Genomic DNA, 20,437 nt, shown 5'->3' on the forward strand with positions numbered 1-20,437 from the left:
AATGTATTGGAGGAGTGAAAGGAAGGCAAAGGGAAAAATAAAACGGTAGGAGTAAATATTTTTTTTCGGGAATTGAAACAGCTCAAGGGCAAAGATAGGAAACAAGATAGACCGCTGCCGTTGCTCTTGTAATTGGTGTATCAAAAGAGTTCCAAAGCAAAGAGGCCAGAAGCATTTGCAGAGGTGCCTTTATACAACACCCCTGATGGAAGTGTTCAAGCCGTAAGTCGGAGGATTAAGTATAAGGAACAGGGAGTTACAGAGTTTACCAGCGATGAACGTATGAAGGTGGTAAAGCTGGAAATTACAGGTGTAGGCAAGTCACTAGGTCAGTGTGAGCGGAGGACGATCACCTGAGCACCAGAGCGACAATTTATATTCACGGGGTATCGCGTATTGCGCCTCACCGATGCACCAACAAGAGGCCGGGGGGAAGAAATGGTCCAGGACGCCTCGTATCAGTACAGCGGCGATCTTCTGACTGTAAACATCGAAGGCAAGGTGAGCGGTGTGTGAGCGGTGTGTGTGTGTGTGTGTGTGTGTGTGTGTGTGTGTGTGAAGTGTGTGTGTGTGTGTGTGTGTGTGTGTGTGTGTGTGTGTGTGTGTGTGTGTGAACTGTCTTTCCCTGAAGAATATAACATGACAAAATCGTTGAGTTCATTTTCTTTCTTATATTTCTTTAAATCATATTAGTATTACAACCCTTCTCCACTGATCACCTTGATTAATAAATTATTATTTATTATTCCTTTAACATTTTCTGACGTTCTTTTAATAATAATATTCAAAATATAATTGATTTACTACTATATATTATTTTATAATCATGCTATGTCTTTTGCGGGTAGTAAATTATCTTTATCTCTATTAAACAATCTTCAAAACATACTAACTATGCATTTTCGTGCCTTTTGTAACAATCAGAACACCTTGGTCGAGAGTTTTCCTCTTTCCGGATTTGGTTCAATCCGCAATCCGTTCAGTCCCTCATACATGCCCCCTTCAAACGTGGCTTTTTACTATCGCGGCATATACCGATAAGCAATGCGAATTAACCAAGATTTAATTGCTTCCAATGTTTAAGGTGTATAATATTCATTGTAGCATAATACATATGTTACAGTCTTCATAAGCTTTGTTCATATTGTAATTTCTTCTCTTGTCTGTAAGACATGATATATCATATGTGTGTGTGTATATATATATATATATATATATATATATATATATATATATATATATATATATATATATATATATATATATATATATATATATATATATATATATATATATATATATATATATATATATATATATATGTGTGTGTGTGTGTGTGTGTGTGTGTGTGTGTGTGTGTGAATATATCTTCAGCCAATATCACTCCTATGCAGGACATAGGTTTTCATTCCTTTCTACGATGTGCATTCAGTTTTTATTTCGATGTAGACGTTCAACAAAATTCTTCATTTCATCACACCATGTGCTGAATCACCGTCTCTTGGGTCTTTATATTTTCTATACCAAGAAAACAACAACCTGGCGCGGATAATCTTTTAGTGAGGAACTCGTAGACTTCGGGATCAAGGCATGGGTGATGGTCTCGGGCGTTTATTAGCATATTCTTAACTTGTTCTAACGTGCATTTTGTCTATTTTTTTTATTATCCTTGCAGTCAGGGCTAATAAAAGTAAAATAGATGTTTGCATATAATAATAATAATAATAATAATAATAATAATAATAATAATAATAATAATAATAATAATAATAACAGGTAGACTACTATCTAGTGTTGATGAGACAATAGGAAAAGGAGGGCTTCAGCACCCTCCTCACTTCCCATATTTTCCCATATTTAGGGGAGGCTGTGGCTGAGTCGACAGCGTGACGGCGTTGCGTTCGGGACGACGCGAGTTTAATTACCGCCCGGTGCCACCAAGCTGAGATTTTTCAGCCGCCGCCGAGTGGCTCAAAACTACCCACGTGCTGTCCAGAAGACCACCTATCAACCCGGACTCTAGATTCTAGGATTAAAGATCTCCGGGAGGGCAGCATGAGCCATTGCAAGATGGCGCCAATATAAACACTGGCCTGCGCCACAACGGGCTGGACCATACCACCAGGCCCCTTCAAAAACAAGCCTACGGGCGCCACAGGCGAAGATGTAAAAAAAAAAAAAAAAAAAAAAAAAACTCACCGGGAGTGGCTTGCGCCCGTTCGGTAGGTGTCTTCCTACCTACTCCAGCCTTTAATGCCTCAAAAAACCCATATATCCACTTATGAACTCGACACAATCTTCCAGAAAACTACCCTCGATTCTTCGACAACACTCACCAGTCACCTTCCTCTACATACACACCCTCGGTCTATCTTAACTCAAAATCTTAAAAGGAAGCTTCGTATCCCTTCTCTCGCTAAATCAACCTTTTCGAGGTTGGGCGTTCTTTATCGTCTCCGCTAGGTCTTCTTCCACGCACAGATGCTGTCCATATACAGTGGTTTTGTCCGTCCTCGTATTTAGTAGTAGAACAGCGTAGGCTCCACCCACGCCGTTCTACTAGTGGAGTCAAAGGCTCTTCGTCTCATTAACTCTCCTCTTCGTACTAGTAGTGTTCTTCCTCCTGAATTCCGACTCAATGTTGCAACTCTTTCTATCTTCTAATGATATTTTCACTATAACTCCTGTTCTGAACTTGCTAACTGCATGCCTCCACCCTCCCACGACCGCGCTACACTCGACTTTCTACTCTAGTTCATCCCTTTACTGTCCCAGCCACTTATGCAAAAGTTAACCAGCATCTTCATTATTATATCCTTTTTGCTGGCAAACTCTGGAAAAGCCCCCCTTCGTCTGTATTTGCTCCTGCCTGTGACTTGACCTCGTTGAAGACGAGAGTATCAAGACATCTCTCCACACGAAATTGACCGCACTTTTGGCTACTCTCTACTTTCATCTATTGTAAGAGCAGCGATTAGAGAGTCTTTTTTCCTCCACTTTGCTTTTATTGTTGTTGCCCTTGAGCTCCTTTCTTTCCTGTAATATAATAACACACACACACACACACACACACACACATATATATATATCTATATATATATATCTATATATATATATATATATATATATATATATATATATATATATATATATATATATATATATATATATATATATATATATATATGTATACTCCCAAACTCCCGATAACCATGACCTTTACATTTCCCCCCGGAATCGTGCCAAATCTATTCTTCGACTTACCAAAAACTCCTTTATCCATAGCAAATGTCAACACCTTGCTTTCTCTAATTCTTCCAGAGACTTCTGGCACTTAGCCAAAAATATCTCCTCCAATTTTAATTCTTCCTCTTTCCCGCCTCTTCTTAACCCAGACGGCAGCACTGCCGTCTCTTCTATCTCTAAGGCTGAACTCTTCGCTCAAACTTTCTGTAACAACTCCACTCTGGACGATTCTGGGCATATTCCTCATACTCATCCCCCTCCGACTCCTTTATCCCTGTTATTAAGATTCTTCCTAATGATATTTTCTATGCCCTCTCTGGCCTCAACTCTCAGAATGCTTATGGATCTGATGTAGTGCCTCCTATTGTCCTTAAAAATTGTGCTTCCGTGCTGACACCCTGCCTGGTCAAACTCTTTCGCCTCAGCCTATCAACATCTACCTTTCCTTCCTGCTGGAAATACGCCTTCGTTCAGCCTGTGCCTAAGAGGGGTGACCGTTCCAATCCCTCAAACTATCGCCCTATAGCTTTACTTTCCTGTCTAACGAAAGCTTTTGAATCAATCCTTAACCGGAAGATTCAAAAGCACCTTTCCTCTTCTAACCTTCTATCTGATCGCCAGTATGGGTTCCGCAAGGGGCGTTCTATTGGCGATCTTCTTGCTCTCTTAACTGACTCTTGGTCATCCTCTCTTAGCCGTTTTGGTGAAACTTTCTCAGTTGCACTAGACATATCGAAAGCCTTCGATAGAGTCTGGCACAAGTCTTTGCTTTCTAAACTGCCTTCTTTCGGATTCTATCCTTCTCTCTGTTCCTTTATCTCCAGTTTCCTTTCCGGCCGTTATGTCTATGCTGTGATAGACGGTCACTGTTCTTCTCATAAACCTATTAACAGTGGTGTTCCACAGGGCTATGTCCTATCACCCATTCTCTTCCTGTTATTCATCAATGATCTTCTTTCCATAACAGACTGTCCTATCCACTCATACGTCGACGACTCCACTCTGCATTATTCAACTTCTTTCAACAGAAGACCCTCTCAACAGGAATTACATGACCCCAGGCTGGAGGCTGCAGAAAGCTTAACCTAAGACATTACTATCATTTCCGATTGGGGTAAAAGGAACCTTGTGTCCTACAATGCCTCAAAAACCCAATTTCTCCACCTATCAACTCGACACAATCTTCCAAACACCCATCTTTAACACTAAACATCCTCGGTCTATCCTTAACTCAAAATCTTAACTGGAAACTTCACATTTCGTCTCTCACTAAATCAGCTTCCTCGAGGTTGGGCGTTCTGTACCGTCTCCGCCAGTTCTTTTCCCCCGCACAGTTGCTATCCATATACAGGGGCATTGTCCACCCTCGTACGGAGTATGAATCTCACGTGTGGGGGGGGCTCCACTCACACAGCTCTCTTGGACAGAGTGGAGTCTAAGGCTCTTCGTCTCATTAGCTCTCCTCCTCTTACTGATAGTCCTGATAGTCTTCTACCTCTTGATTTCCGCCGCCATGTTGCCTCTCTTTCTATCTTCTATCGATATTTTCATGCTGACTGCTCTTCTGAACTTGCTAACTGCATGCCTCCCCCCTCCCGCGGCCCCGCTGCACGCGACTTTCTACTCATGCTCATCCCTATACTGTCCAAACCCCTTATGCAAGAGTTAACCAGCATCTTCACTCTTTCATCCGTCACGCTGGTAAACTTTAGAACAATCTTCCTTCTTCTGTGTTTCCTCCTGCCTACGACTTGAACTCTTTCAAGAGAAGGGTATCTGGACATCTCTCCTCCCGAAATTGACCTCTCCTTCGGCCACCTCTTTGGTTTCTTTTTGTGAGCAGCGAGTAGCGGGCTTTTTTATTTTTTATTGTTGTTTACTTTTTTGTGCCCTTTGTTGTACAAAAAAAAAATATATATATATATATATATATATATATATATATATATATATATATATATATATATATATATATATATATATATATATATATATATATACATATATATATATATATATATATATATATATATATATATATATATATATATATATATATATATATATATATATATATATATATATATATATATATATATATATATATATATATATATATATATATATATATATATATATATATATATATATATATATATATATATATATATATATATATATATATATATATATAAATATATATATATATATATATATATATATATATAAATATATACTATATATATATGCTCTTAAAAAGAATCCAAAGAGGTGGCCGAAAGAGTTGTCAATTTCGGGAGGAGAGGTGTCCTGATACCCTCCTCTTGAAAGAGTTCAAGTCGTAGGCAGGAGGAAATAGAGATGAGGGAAGATTATTTCAGAGTTTACCAGCGTAAGGGATGAAAGATTAAAGATGCTGGTTAACTCGTGCGTAAGGGACTTGAACAGTAAAGGGATGAGCCTTAGTAGAAAGTCGTGTGCAGCGTGGCCGCGGGAAGGGGGGAGGCATGCAGTTAGGAATTCAGGAGAGAAGTCAGCATGAAAATAACGATAGAAGATAGAAAGAGAGGCAACATGGCGGCAGATTTTAAGAGGTAGAACACTATCAGTAAGAGGAGGAGAGCTGATGAGACGAAGAGCCTTAGATTTCACTCAGTCCAAGAGAGCTGTGTGAGTGGAGCCCCCCCCCCACGTGAGAGGCATACTTCATACGAGGGCGGACAAGGCCCCTGTATATGAATAGCAACTGTGCGGGGGAGAAGAACTGGCGGAGATGATACAGAACGCCCAACCCCGAGAAAGCTGATTTAGTGAGAGAGGATATTATGAAGTTTCCAGTTAAGATTTTGAGTTAAGGATAGACCGAGGATGTTTAGTGTTGAAGATGGTGACAGCTGAGTGTTGTCGAAGAATAGGGGCTAGGTGTTTGGATGATTGTGTCGAGTTGATAGGTGGAGAAATTGGGTTTTTGAGGCATTGAAGGACACGAGATTCCTTTTACCCCAATCGGAAATGATAGTAAGGTCTGAGGTTAAGCGTTCTGCAGCCTCCAGCCTGGAGTCATGTAATTCCTGTTGAGAAGGTCTTCTGTTGTAGAAGTTGAATAATGCAGAGTGGAGTCATCAGCATATGAGTGGATAGGAAACTTTGTTATGGAAAAAAATATCATTGATGAATAATAGGAAGAGAGTGGGTGATAGGACAGAGCCCTGTGGAACACCACTGTTGATAGGTTTAGGGGAAGAACAGTGACCGTCTACTTCGGCAGAGATTGAACGGCTGGAAAGGAAACTGAAGATAAAGGAACAGAGAGAGGGATTGAATCCGAAAGAGGGAAGTTTAGAAAGCAAAGACTTGTGCCAGACTATCGAAAGCTTTCGATATGTTAAGCGCAACTGTGAAAGTTTCATCGAAACTGCTAGGAAAAGATGACCAATAATCAGTTAAAAGAGCAAGAAGATCGCCAGTAGAACGCCCCTTGCGGAACCCATACTGGCGAACAGATAGAAGGTTGAAAGTGGAAAGGTGCTTTTAAATCATCCGGTTAAGGATTGATTCAAAAGTGAAAAGTAAAGCTATAGGGCGGTAGTTTGAGGAATTGGGGCGGTCACCCTTCTTAGGGACAGGCTGTATGAAGGCGTACTTCCAGCAGCAAGGAAAGGTAGATGTTGATAGGCAGAGACGAAAGAGTTTGACCTGGCAGGGTGTCATATTATATATATATATATATATATATATATATATATATATATATATATATATATATATATATATATATATAATATATATATATATATATATATATATATATATATATATATATATATATATATATATATATATATATATATATATATATATATACACACACAGAGAGAGAGAGAGAGAGAGAGAGAGAGAGAGAGAGAGAGAGAGAGAGAGAGAGAGAGAGAGAGAGAGATAGATATATATATATAGATATATATATATATAGATATATAAATATATATATATATATATATATATATATATAATATAATATAATATAATATACTCGTATATAATATGACACCCTGCCTGGTCAAACTCTTTCGTCCCTGCCTATCAACATCTACCTTTCCTTCCTCCTCTGGCTGGAGTAGGTAGGAAGACTCCTAGCGAACGGGCGTAAGCCACTCCCGGTGAGGTATATATGGGAAATGAGGAGGGTGCTGAAGCCCTCCAAAGACCCTTCCCATTACCTCACTAACCGTTTCACTATTGTCTCATCTACACCAGAGAGTAGTTCAGCATGCTCTCTAAAGACAGATCCTCCCTCTTTCTACACCACACTACATTCACACAACACACACACCTTTTCCTAAAATTCAAAATTCAAAATGGCGTTCAACAACAGTGCCTCCCCGCCTGGGGGGGGGGGCATAAATTCCCCCAGGGAGGGCTTCCCTTCTGGCTGCCGATCTGAGAGATGCCTTGATAACTCCTCGAGCCTTTCTCTTCTCAATATCTGCAACATTCGCGGTCTTCGTTCTAATTTTCATTCAGTGGAACACCATTTCTCCTCCTCTAAACCCCACCTTTTCTTCCTCACCGAAACACAGGTTTCTGAAGCTACTGACAGCAATCTGTATTCTGTTCCCTCCTACAATCTCCATCCTAAATTTCAATCCAAAGCTGGATGTTACGTCTACGTGTGCAACGACATCACTTGTTCTCGTGCCCACGACCTTGACTCTTCAGAATTTTCCACCATCTGGCTAAGACTTCATTGTCATTCTATCACTAAATACATATGTGCTCTTTATCTCTCACCTAACTCTACTGACTATGTAAAATTCTTTGACTATATGAACTCTAAAGTGGAGCACATCTTGACCCACTCTCCATTCGCTGAAATCTCCATCTTGGGAGATTTTAATTTTCACCATCAGCTTTGGCTTTCATCCTCTTTCACTGACCAGCCTGGTGAACAAGCCTACAACTTTGCTCTCCTCAACGATCTAGAGCAGTTGGTTCAGCTCCCTACAAGTATCCCCGACCGTTCTAGGAGACAGGCCCAACATAGTAGACCTCTTCCTTACCTCTAACCCTTCTGCTTACTCTGTCAAACTGTTCTCTTCGTTGGGCTCATCCAATCATAACCTCATTTCTGTTTCCTGTTCTATCACTCCTGTACATCCTCTGGAGTCTGGACACACCGAAGAGGCGATGCTTTGGCATTTTGCTTCAGCTCGGTGGGACGACATGAAGATGTACTTTTCCGATTTCCCGTGGAATGATTACTGCTTCCAGAAGGGAGACCCCTCTTTGTGTGCCCAACGCATCACAGAGGTGATTGTCTCTGGAATGGAGGCATACATTCTACGTTCTTTCTCTACTCCTCATGCTTGTTCTCGTACTATTAAAGATAGAGAGGCAGCTCACAAAAGGTTCCATTGCCTTCGCGCTTCTGCTAACCATCATCTTTATATTTCAGCCCGGAATCATGCCAAATCTATTGTCCGACTTACCAAGAACAATGCCAAAACCTTGCTTTCTCTAATTCTTCCCGTGACTTCTGGCATCTAGCCAAAAATATCTCCTTCAATTTCACTTCTTCCTCTTTCCCTCCTCTCCTTAACCCTGACGGCAGCACTGCCGTCTCATCTGTCTCTAAGGCTGGACTCTTCGCTCAAACTTTCTGTAAGAACTCCACCCTGCACGATTCTGGGCATATTCCTCCTACTCATCTCCCCTCTGACTTCTGTATGCCTTTTATTAAGATTCTTCCTAATGATGTTTTCTATGCCCTCTCTGGCCTCAACTCTCAGAAGGCTTATGGACCTGATGGAGTGCCTCCTATTGTCCTTAAAAACTGTGCTTCCGTGCTGACACCCTGCCTGGTCAAACTCTTTCATCTCTGCCTATCAACATCTACCTTTCCTTCCTGCTGGAAGTATGCCTTTGTACAGCCTGTGCCTAAGAAGGGTGACCGTTCCAATCCCTCAGACTACCGCCCTATAACTTTACTTTCCTCTCTATCTAAAGGTTTTGAATCAATCCTTAACCGGAAGATTCAAAAGCACCTTTCCACTTCTAACCTTCTATCTGATCGCCAGTATCGGTTCCGTAAGGGGCGTTCTACTGGCGATTTTCTTGCTCTCTTAACTGACTCTTGGTCATCCTCTCTTAGCCATTTCGGTGAAACTTTCTCAGTTGCGCTAGACATATTGAAAGCCTTCGATAGAGTCTGGCACAAGTCTTTGCTTTCTAAACTTCCCTCTTTCGGATTCTATCCCTCTCTCTGTTCCTTTATCTCCAGTTTCCTTTCCGGCCGTTCTATCTCTGTGGTGGTAGATGGTCACTGTTCTTCCCCTAAACCTATCAACAGTGGTGTTCCACTGGGCTCTGTCCTGTCACCCACTCTCTTCCTGTTATTCATCAATGACCTTCTTTCCATAACAAACTGTCCTGTCGCAGACGACTCCACTTTGCATTATTCAACTTTTTTCAATAGAAGACCCTCACAACAGGCAGTACGTGACTTCAGACAGGAGGTTGCAGAACGCTTAACCTCAGACCTTGCTATCATTTCCGATTGGGGTAGAAGGAACCTTGTGTCCTTCAATGCCTCAAAAACTCAATTTCTTCCGTGCTTCCGTGCACGGAAGGGCCTTGTCCCCCCTCGTATAGAGTACGCATCTCACGTGTGGGTGGGGCTCCACTCACACAGCTCTTCTGGACAGAGTGGAGTCTAAGGCTCTTCGTTTCATCAACTCTTCTCCTCTTACTGATAGTCTTTTACCTCATAAATTCCGTCGCGATGTTGCCTCTCTTTCTATCTTCAATCGATATTTTCACGCTGACTGCTCTTCTGAACTTGATAACTGCATGCCTCCCCCCCTCCTGCGGCATCGCCTCACACGACTTTCTGATCAAGCTCATCCCTATACTGTCCAAACCCCTTATGCAAGAGTTAACCAGCATCTTCACTCTTTCATCCCTCTCGCTGGTAAACTCTGGAACGATCTTCCCTCATCTGTATTTCCTCATGCCTATGACTTGAACTCTTTCAAGAGGAGGGTATCAGGACACCTCTCCTCCCGAAACTGAATTCTCTTTTTGGCCACTTTACTCTATTTAGGAGCAGTAAGTAGCGGGCTTTTTTTCCCATATTTTTTTACGCCCTTTCACTGTCTCCTCTTTTAAAAAAAAAAAAAAAATATATATATATATATATATATATATATATATATATATATATATATATATATATATATATATATATATATATATATATATATATATATATATATATATATATATATATATATATATATATATATATATATATATATATATATATATATATATATATATATATATATATATATATATATATATATATATATATATATATATATATATATATATATATATATATATATATATATATATATATATATATATATATATATATATATATATATATATATATATATATATATATATATAAGAACGTAAGGAGTCTGCAAGGCCGGTTGGACTATACAAGGCAGCTCCTGTACACTAAACCCACCTTACCTCACCATCCATGGCTTTATCTAACCTCTTCTTGAATGTATCTATGGTATTGGCACCCACAACATGGCTCCCAAGCCTGTTCCATTCGTCCACCACTCTATTAGTGAACCAATCCTTGCCTATGTCTTTGTTGAATCTGAATTTGTCTAACTTAAAACCATTGCCACGCGTCCTACCTGGCTCTTTCACTCTCAAAATTTTATTGACATCCCCTTTATTAAATCCCTTCATCCATTTATAAACTTCGATCAAGTCTCCTCGCACCCTTCGCCTTTCTAGAGAGTGTAGATTTAACTGCTTTAGCCTGTCTTCATAGGGCAAGTTCCTCACCCCCTGAATCATCTTCGTCATCCTCCTCTGTACAGATTCTAACATCTTGATATCCATTCTATAATAGGGGGACCAGAACTGAACTGCATAATCGAGATGAGGTCGAACTAGTGCTAAGTAAAGTTTGAGGATGACTTCAGCGCTCCTATTGCTCACGCTCCTTGAGATGAAACCTAGTACTCTGTTTGCCCGATTTTTAGCCTGAATGCATTGAGCCCTAGGACGGAGGTCAGCGCTCACTAGGACTCCTAAGTCTCTCTCCCGCCCAGACCTGCTTAGAGGAGTGTCATTTAAGGAGTAATTGTGAGGGTTATTCCTACCTACGCTCAAAATGCTACACTTCCGACATTGAATTCCATCTGCCACTTCCTCGCCCAATCATATAGTCTGTCAAGCTCATCCTGGAGAACGGTAGCGTCGCTGTCTGATTGGATTACTCTACCGATCTTGGTATCATCTGCGAACTTACTGACATCGCCACTGATTCCTGTGTCCAAGTCATTGATGTAAATAATAAAAAGCAGAGGGCCCAGCACCGACCCCTGTGGGACTCCACTCGTAACACTGCCCCATTCAGATTTCCTACCATTGATTTGCACTCTCTGCTTCCTACCACTAAGCCACGCCCTGATCCAGCTCAAAACTTTCCCATCTACGCCGTGAGCCTGTAATTTTAGTAATAGCCGGTGATGAGGGACTTTGTCGAACGCTTTACTGAAATCTAGATATAATATGTCATAGTTTTCATCTCTGTCAACCGCCTCGATTACTTTAGTGTAGAAGGACAACAGGTTAGTAAGGCAAGACCTACCCTTTGTGAACCCATGTTGTGAGTCATGAATTAAATTATGCTTTTCTAGATGGTCCCGAATGCTCCTGGCTATAATCGACTCTAACATCTTTCCCACAACTGATGTTAAGCTAATTGGGCGATAGTTTGAGGTGGCTGACTTGTCTCCCTTTTGAAAATCGGCGTCACATTAGCTACTTTCCATTGATTGGGCACATACCCAGAATTTACCGACATTTTAAAGATATCGGCAAGAGGGCCACTAAGGACTTCCTTGCACTCTTTCAGAACCCTTGGGAATACTTCGTCTGGGCCCGGCGATTTGTTTTTCTTCAACCTACCAATCTCATCCTGGACTACTTGCCTAGTGATGATCACATCCCTCAACTTGTCGTTCTCGCCACCCTCATATATCTGAACTCTCTCCGGAATGGTTGTTAGATTTTCCTGCGTGAAAACTGAGAGGAAATAGTCATTCATCATTTGGCTCATATCTTCTCCATTCTCAACGAGCTCGCCCGTGTTTGTTTTCAACGGTCCAATTCTGTCCCTTGTTTTCGTCCTGTACAATTTGAAGAAGCCCTTGGGATCGCTCTTGGCCTCGTTGGCTACCCTAATCTCATAATTTCTTTTTGCAAGGCGGGTGTTCTTCTTCACCGACCTGGCTAGCTCAACATACCTACCCCTGAGGTGGATCTCTCCGTTCTTTATTTTCCTATAAATTCCTCTCTTCAAGCCTATTTCATGCTTGAGTCTGCGGGTCATCCATTTGGGGTCGTTATTTTCCTTCCTACGTGCTTGGTAAGGGATATGCTGTCATTTCTACATGGTTCCCCTGTCTTTCCGGTTCCAGCCCTGAGATCTGGCCCTCATCCAGCCCTAAGGTTTCCCAATTTACCTCCTCAAGGTGTTTTCTGAGCCCCTCATAATCAGCTCTTCTAAAGTCGGGCACCAACACCGGGTTGAGTTCATGGGTCACCGCCCAGTCTAATTTAAACCTAATTTCCTTGTGATCACTGCCACCTAATTCTCCCCCAACATCTAGCTCGCTGATCATGTACTCGGTGTTAGTTAAGACCAAGTCCAGAATGTTGTTACCCCTGGTGGGCTCTGTTACTGTCTGCTTGAGAAAATTATCTTGTATTACTTTCAGAAAATCCTCAGACTCTAGATCACCCACCACGCCTTCCCAATCTATATTCCTATAGTTAAAATCCCCCATTATGCAGACATTTTTGCTCCTGCTCGCCCTGCCTACCTCTTGTAGTAATATATCAGTGTCCTGCCTGCTGAGGTTGGGTGGCCTGTAAAGAATCCCTAGAATTAGTTTGTCCTTCCCTTTGTGGACGTCCACCCAAACTGATTCTGAGTCGCCATTTGTTTGAATAGAGTTGTTAGCGGAACATTTAAGTGTGTCTTTAACATAAAGTGCCACCCCCCCTCCCCTTCTTCCCTTTCTATCTTTGTGAAACATCTGGTAACCATCTATTTCATACTCAGACATGAAGTTTTTGTTGGCAGTATCTACCCATGTTTCCGTGATAGCTATAATGTCGAATTTCTCGACACATGCTTTCCCCCTCAGTATATCTATCTTGTTCCTGAGACTCCTACTGTTGGTGTAATAAGCCGTTAGCCCATCCTTTCTTATATCCTTTCGATTTCTCCTGCGCCCCCTAGTCCCAGTCTGCGATGCACTGACAGGCCCTCCCCCCTCGCCTACTCTAAAAAATCCTGTAGGGTGCTAAGTGATCGCTCGAGGGAGTCTGCGAGAACCTCCACCCCCTGGAGTGATAGGTGCACGCCATCCTTGGCATACAAGGTGCCTTTATTGTAGAAGAGGTCCCAATTGTCAAGGAAAAGCCAACCATTTCGCTTACAGTGGGCCGCCAGCCTGCTGTTTACTGCTAAGGCTCTGGAAAGCCATCCCTCTCCCAACCCTCTCCTCGGCAAAACCCCACAAACAGCCGGCACCCCCCCGAAGTCCCTCACTTTAGCAAACGATTCCCTGAAGCGCCGAAATATCTCTTCGCTACCCACCTTACCGATGTCATTACCACCGTAACTGCAGAAGACGATTGGCTGTGTCCCCTCCCTTGCTAAAATTTCCTCCATTCTGTCAGATACGTGCTGGATGCCTGCCCCAGGAAAGCACACTCGAAGCCTATTTTCCTTATCCCTTGAACAAAAGTACCTGTCAATGAACCTGACTTGAGAGTCCCCAACCACCAGTACTTTCCTCTTATTAACTTTGTCAGTAGACGGAAGGGAAGCCGCTACAGGAGGAGAGGGAGGGGCGGCAGCAGGGGAGTGGGAGGAGGAGGAGGAGGAGGAGGAGGAAGAGGAGGGGGAGGAGGAGGAGGAGGAGGAGGAGGAGGAGGAGGAGGAGGACGATGAGTGGAAGAAGGAGAGAGAGGAAGGGGATGACGTCGAAGGGGGAGGGGGGGAGGAGGAGGTGGCTGAGGTGGTGGCGGAAGTGGTGGGGGAGGCAGGGGAGGAGGGGAGAGGGAGGGATGCGGGGGAGGAGGAGGAGGCGGGGGAGGTAGTGGTAGCAGAGGAGGGGGGAGGTGATGTGGGGGAGGACAAGGAGAGAGAATGCGAGGAAGAGCAGGAAGAGACGGAAGGGAGGGAAGAGGTGGAGGAAAGGGGAGAGGGGGGTGATGAATGAGAGTCAGCGGCGGCAGAAGGGAAGGGAAGTATGGTGGGTGTGGAGTGGGGAGATGGCGGGTGAGGAGAGGGGAGAGGGGAGGAGAGGAGAGAAGCGGTTGGAGGAGTGGAAGGGAAGAGGGAGATGCAGGAGGAGGGGGAAGTGAAGGGAGAAGGCACTAGCGAGGAGGGGGAGGCAGGCAGGAGAAGGGAGGCTGCTGTATGGGGAGAAACAGGGTGGAAGGGGGGGTGAGGTACCCCCGCGAGTAGATGAGCAGGAACACCTGCTACACGCTGTGACTCGCTCCGCCAAATATTTCATGTCCCGCGTTAACGAGTGGATCGTGGATTCCAGGTGCTTGATTTTTCTTTCATCTTGCTCTGCCTTGATGCAGAAACGGCAAGTCTCGCTTGCCCCGTTACTTGTCCTAAAGTACTGCGGAGCTTGGCGAAGGCCACAGTTAGAACAACGTTTCAATTTTGAGGGCATATTGGCTGATCCTTCCGCGGAGCGTGGTGAGACAGAGGGTCCCGGGTGAAACAAAGGGTCCCCTGGGAATACGGCCGGCGAGCGGGGTGTCTGGTGGCCTGGAAATTTCCGTTTAACAAGGAAAATCACAGCCTGAAACAGCACCTAATATGAACACTTCCTGGAAAATGAATAGGAAAAAAAAATACGTGTAGAACGTTTAGAAGGAGCTTGCGTGCACCACTGTGAGGTTGTGAGATGTATGGGGTTAGTACAGCGAAGGAAAGCAAGTGTGTTAAGGTGAGGGTGATGGAATGTAATGAATCAGAAATAACACTTAGCAGAGCAGAGTGTTGGGTAGTAGCAGAGTGTTGGGTAGTAGTAGTTGTTGTTCAGTCACTGCAGCACACTACAGCAACAAAACAGCCTCAGGAACCGCTGGGTAGCAGATAAGGAGCCAAAGCGTCGAAACACTGAGGAGCAAGGTGACACGTGTACCCCCGGCTGAGGCAGGGTCAACTGAAGGCTGGGGCAAGGCAACTATATATATATATATATATATATATATATATATATATATATATATATATATATATATATATATATATATATATATATATATATATATATATATATATATATATATATATATATATATATATATATATATATATATATATATATATATATATATATATATATATATATATATATATATATATATATATATATATATATATATATATATATATATATATATATATATATATATATATATTTATATATATATGACTATCTCAGATGGCTCGTTGGCATCCCCTCGGGGTTGGTGTGGTGGCGGTGGTGCTGTCGTTCGCCTCGGCGCTGGTCACTTATACATTCGTCCCGATGGGCAACGAGGCGCTCGCCGTGGACGATACCGGCGGCCTCATAATCATGCTGGTTCTGGCCAAGGTGAGGATGCCGTGGTGCTGAAAGGCGAGCGGGGCACGTGAGATGAAAGGGCGGGGGAGAGGATGATGGTGATAGTGGTGATGATACTGATAATGAATGGTACTAATTATTATTATGATAATAATATGAGAAAGAATGATCATAATGATAAAGGAAACAATTTAGATGCTAATGATAAAATAATAATAATAATAATAATAATAATAATAATAATAATAATAATAGTAATAATAATAATAGTAATAATAATAATAATGATAATAATAATAGTAATAATAGTAATATAATAATAATGATGATGATAATAATTAAAATAATAATAATAATAATAATAATAATAATAATAATAATAATAATAATAATAATAATAATAATAATAATATTATGTAATAATAATTAATAATAATAATTATTATTATATTAATATTAATAATAATAGTAGTAGTAATAATAATAATAATAATTATAATAATAATAATAATAATAATAATAATAATAATTATCTGGTGTGTGTGTGTGTGTGTGTGTGTGTGTGTGTGTGTGTGCGCAGCTGCTTCTCTTGTCTACTCAAGGTATCTTCCCGGTGGACCTGAACAACGTTTTGTACGACCTGGCGTACCGCTCCCCGCGAGACGCCGACAATAGGAACTCCCTTTACCAGGTGAGGTGAAGGGGTGATGGGAGGCAGGGGGGATGTGAGTGGGAGAGGAAGATTTTAGGGAATAAATACTCGTAAATTTCAAGTTACGGGCATAGGCCAAGGTAAGCGTGGCTCATGTGTTTATTTCCTCCTCATTGGCATATTTTGCTGTGGTGGGAAGGAACTCACTATCCCGGGACATAAGGCAAGTGAGGCACCCGGGCAATCACAATTATTCCCCTCCCTAAACTCTCCCAGCTATCCATTTATCAAGCAGCCCATAAATGAGGGCTGGATGAGCAGGGCGGTGACTGCCCCGGGATGAGGCAGCTGATTGATAACCAGGTGAGATAATAGTGCTGCACTACGGAGCGTATAAGGAAAATGGCAGAGGAAAAGGGAGGCATAAGGACAGAAGTATAGAGAAGACAAATAGCTTGAAGGAAGAAAATTTTAATGATGGGGGGGAGAGTTGAAGATCTGGCTAGAAGATAATGATGATTGGTGCGGTAGGAAAAGCAGGGGAGTGAAGGGGTAGGTAATGGCGCGTGGGTAACAAGTGGAAGGAAGGTATAGACCGTTTAAACCATTATTTCCCAACCTGGGGGAAAGTTCCCCCAGGGGCGAAATTTTATGATTCCAAGGGGGAAATTTAACCTGAAGGAAATATAAATTACTAGCAATTAGTCGGCGGAAACGGGGCGTCAGAGCTATTGATTGACTGATTTGTGTTATTAAGTAAATATTGTGTTTGGCCACTATTTATTAATTATATTATTTGTGTTTTAAGGAAGTAAGTCTCGTGTTTTGGCTACTTTTTTCCTTATCCACATAAAGGGGGACATCCGGGTGGTTGAAGCTGATGGAGGGGGAAGCGACAGAAAAAAGGTTGAAAATCACTGGACTATAAGCGATAAATAGGGAAATGGTTCGGAAGGGAGGAGATAGAAGAGGAGGGGCATTGGAGGGTACGGATGAAATAAGCAATGAGATAGGAAACATTTAGGGAGAACAGGGGAGGGATGGCAAGAACATGCTGAGTCTGGCGTTCAAAAATAGCTAAGATTGGTGTTTTCTTCGTCATTGAATATGTATTTTTAGGTCAAATTCAGGCACACAAAGTACAGCGTATCGCAGTACAAAAGCAATTGAATTAATCTGTCTTGTATTCAGGTAGTATCCGAATACAGGAACAGACAGACAAATAGACTGAGAAGAAGTGACATCAAATTCCTGACACGAAACTTTAATAGACATAAGATGCGAGTGTGGAAAGGGATCCTTTTTTATATATTATTGAAAGTCTCTCTTCAATAAAGATGCCCTTATTCTAACCATACCACGTTTCTAATAATATAGTTATAAACTACACTTTTCTGAGAGCAATTCGCAGCAGTAGGCTATAAAATTATTCACTTGAATTACAACAAACAAACATTCTTTGCCGAAAACACGTGGCGCCCATCAGGTATAATACACCGTATAATGCAATGAGAGACTGGACATGGTTACCTTGGTAACTAATAAGTCTACAGTACACACATGAGCACCTCGGGAGTGTATAAGACATACATAATAGGTTGTATAGTTATACCAATAGGGAAGAAAACCTGTCTGGCGTTGGGAGTGGTAAAGAGGAAAGTGTGTGTAGATGGCGGGGCTGCCTTGCACGTGGCACATGTATGGCATATAAGGAAGGAGGTTACGGTAACCCTTTAATGTGAGAAAGAAGAGGAGGGTGAGCGTGTGCTTGTGTCCCTCTCAGTAGAGTCCCTTGATAGAGAGAGTCCCGACAATCTAAGATTTGGACGCCATTATTGGCCCTGTTTTCGCCCCGCTTTTCAAATGCTATAGCACACGCTCTCTTTTGTATTTGTTTCACAGCCATACGGGTCGTCCAATGAAACTGAGCACACTTGTGTCAGACCTGCACACCTTCCTCTAACAGCCAGCAGGGAGCCAGCAGGGAGCCAGCAGCCAACGAGCTCTGGGAAAGTAAATAAGAGACAGTTTGTGTCTACATCAAAAGGTATCACCAACCCACCATTACGCCCTTATACTTTACTATAATTTGGTCACCAGCCGTTGTAATGTGCCGTAAGAAGGTGACAGGAGATTATTATTAGCCCTACGATCAACCACTGTCTCAGTATAGGCACTCAGTAACCCACGTAGCCTGTAATATATGCGTGTCACGGCGGGCTGCTGACGACCTTGAAAGGCGGCAGCGCTCAGAGGGTACTGAGAGACTTCAAGTCTGGGTGTTTCTCTTTGAGTGTTGCTGCTGTGATGGATGGATTTAACAATACTTATCGCTGTAAAACAGTATCAGCAGCAGCTGGGGAAGTCTTTCTATTATCTACATATCCCGTCATCGCCTGACCCTTGCCTGCAGGGAGGGACGCTACCTCCTGAACTTCATGAGCCTTGATATACTTGCCATGGGCCACGTGGCTGACACACTACAAAAGCTCCATCAGTGCAAAGGCACTTTGCTTCCTTTCCATTACCTGCTTGCAGTAAACTTTAGCATATGGAGAGAAAATTAGTGTAAACTAATTATCTGGGGGTGGAGGGGACCCTGATTTCATTACTCGCCGTGCTGCTCTCTTTATTGTGTTAACAACTTAACACACACACACACACACACACACACACACACACACACACACACACACACTATTGCTGCAATAAATGTTCTGTGCGAGCCCAAGGTATTGTGGAGATAAGTCATCAATGATTATAATTCAATAACATTTAATTTAATTTAAATACTTACTGTTGATTAAAAAAAAAATAATACAGTAAAATACTAATGCCATGTAAACGTGTTTCATTTTGGTTGAGGGTCAAAATAGCTAGGTTTAGAGAATACTGTACGTAGGAAAATGCACGTCTTCAACATATTATAATGACATTGGTACCCATGAAAATGAAGACTGCAACCGTATATATTAGGTTATTAAATAAAGATGCACTTATAACCTAACCTATAGAGGAGTTTCTAGCTGAAGACCCTTGACGTACGTACATGAGCAAACAGTAACCTAACCTATCATTGCTGAAATAGTAATATTTCCCCGCATTTTAAAATCTCATAAACGAGTAATAATAATGGAAACGGTTACCAGAGTGATGATTAGCAAATACAATCTAAACATATTGTATTAACTTTTAGGGTGAGTTGGGTGTGATTCTAGAGCTTTATCAAGACAGGTATGGCTCACCAAAAGCTAGCTCCTGTTCATTAAATTCTTGTAACACGTCCAGTCTATTAGACTGTGGCCTTGATGAGTGTGAAATATCCATTGTGAGTCTGTAATAACAGCTAGAGCCCTGTGGGAGAGATCACATCCAATGATTTTGGCCATAAGGGCCATAGCTTCCCTCATCAGCTTCGATGGTTGAACCTGATGCGAACGATTGTTTCAGTCCTTGTAGCTGTGCCTCTCTCACAAAGATTTCCAATTTTCCATAGACAGTACAAAGGGAGGGCGGTTATGACAGCAAGACACACACAATGGAAGTGTGTGTGTTTTGCTGTCATAACCGATGGTTTCCTCCCAAGACGACTTAACTGTTAGCACACCGCTGTCTGAATTCTCATCGCCCTTGCAGTTAAATTATACACTTTGTATCCCCTCTGTGGCATGTTGCTACAGCCGAAAGCTAGTCAGTAAGGCATTATTACATTAAAAAGCAGCCGAATTCGCCTCCAAAATAGGTAAAATTATGTTTTTATTAACTCAGTTCAAAGTCGGCGCGGTGCTCGAAGGGCCAAAAATGGCGCCCAGCAGCCTTATACACAGGGCCGCCTATG

General features: G+C 42.0%; 1 protein-coding gene across 1 annotated transcript in view; it reads left to right on the forward strand.

Moving 5' to 3' along the window:
- The first annotated feature begins 473 nt into the window (after positions 1 to 473).
- The window catches only part of LOC126984273 (uncharacterized), a 55,275-nt gene continuing 35,311 nt past the window's right edge, over positions 474 to 20,437 (forward strand). The window contains exons 1-3 of the mRNA XM_050837899.1: positions 474 to 501; positions 15,825 to 15,977; positions 16,528 to 16,638. Coding sequence (XP_050693856.1) covers positions 15,825 to 15,977; positions 16,528 to 16,638 — 264 coding nt within the window. The 5' untranslated portion in view covers positions 474 to 501. The remainder of the gene's footprint in view (positions 502 to 15,824; positions 15,978 to 16,527; positions 16,639 to 20,437) is intronic.

This window comes from Eriocheir sinensis, chromosome 5 (assembly GCF_024679095.1).
Source record: "Eriocheir sinensis breed Jianghai 21 chromosome 5, ASM2467909v1, whole genome shotgun sequence".
NCBI classification, from domain to species: domain Eukaryota; kingdom Metazoa; phylum Arthropoda; class Malacostraca; order Decapoda; family Varunidae; genus Eriocheir; species Eriocheir sinensis.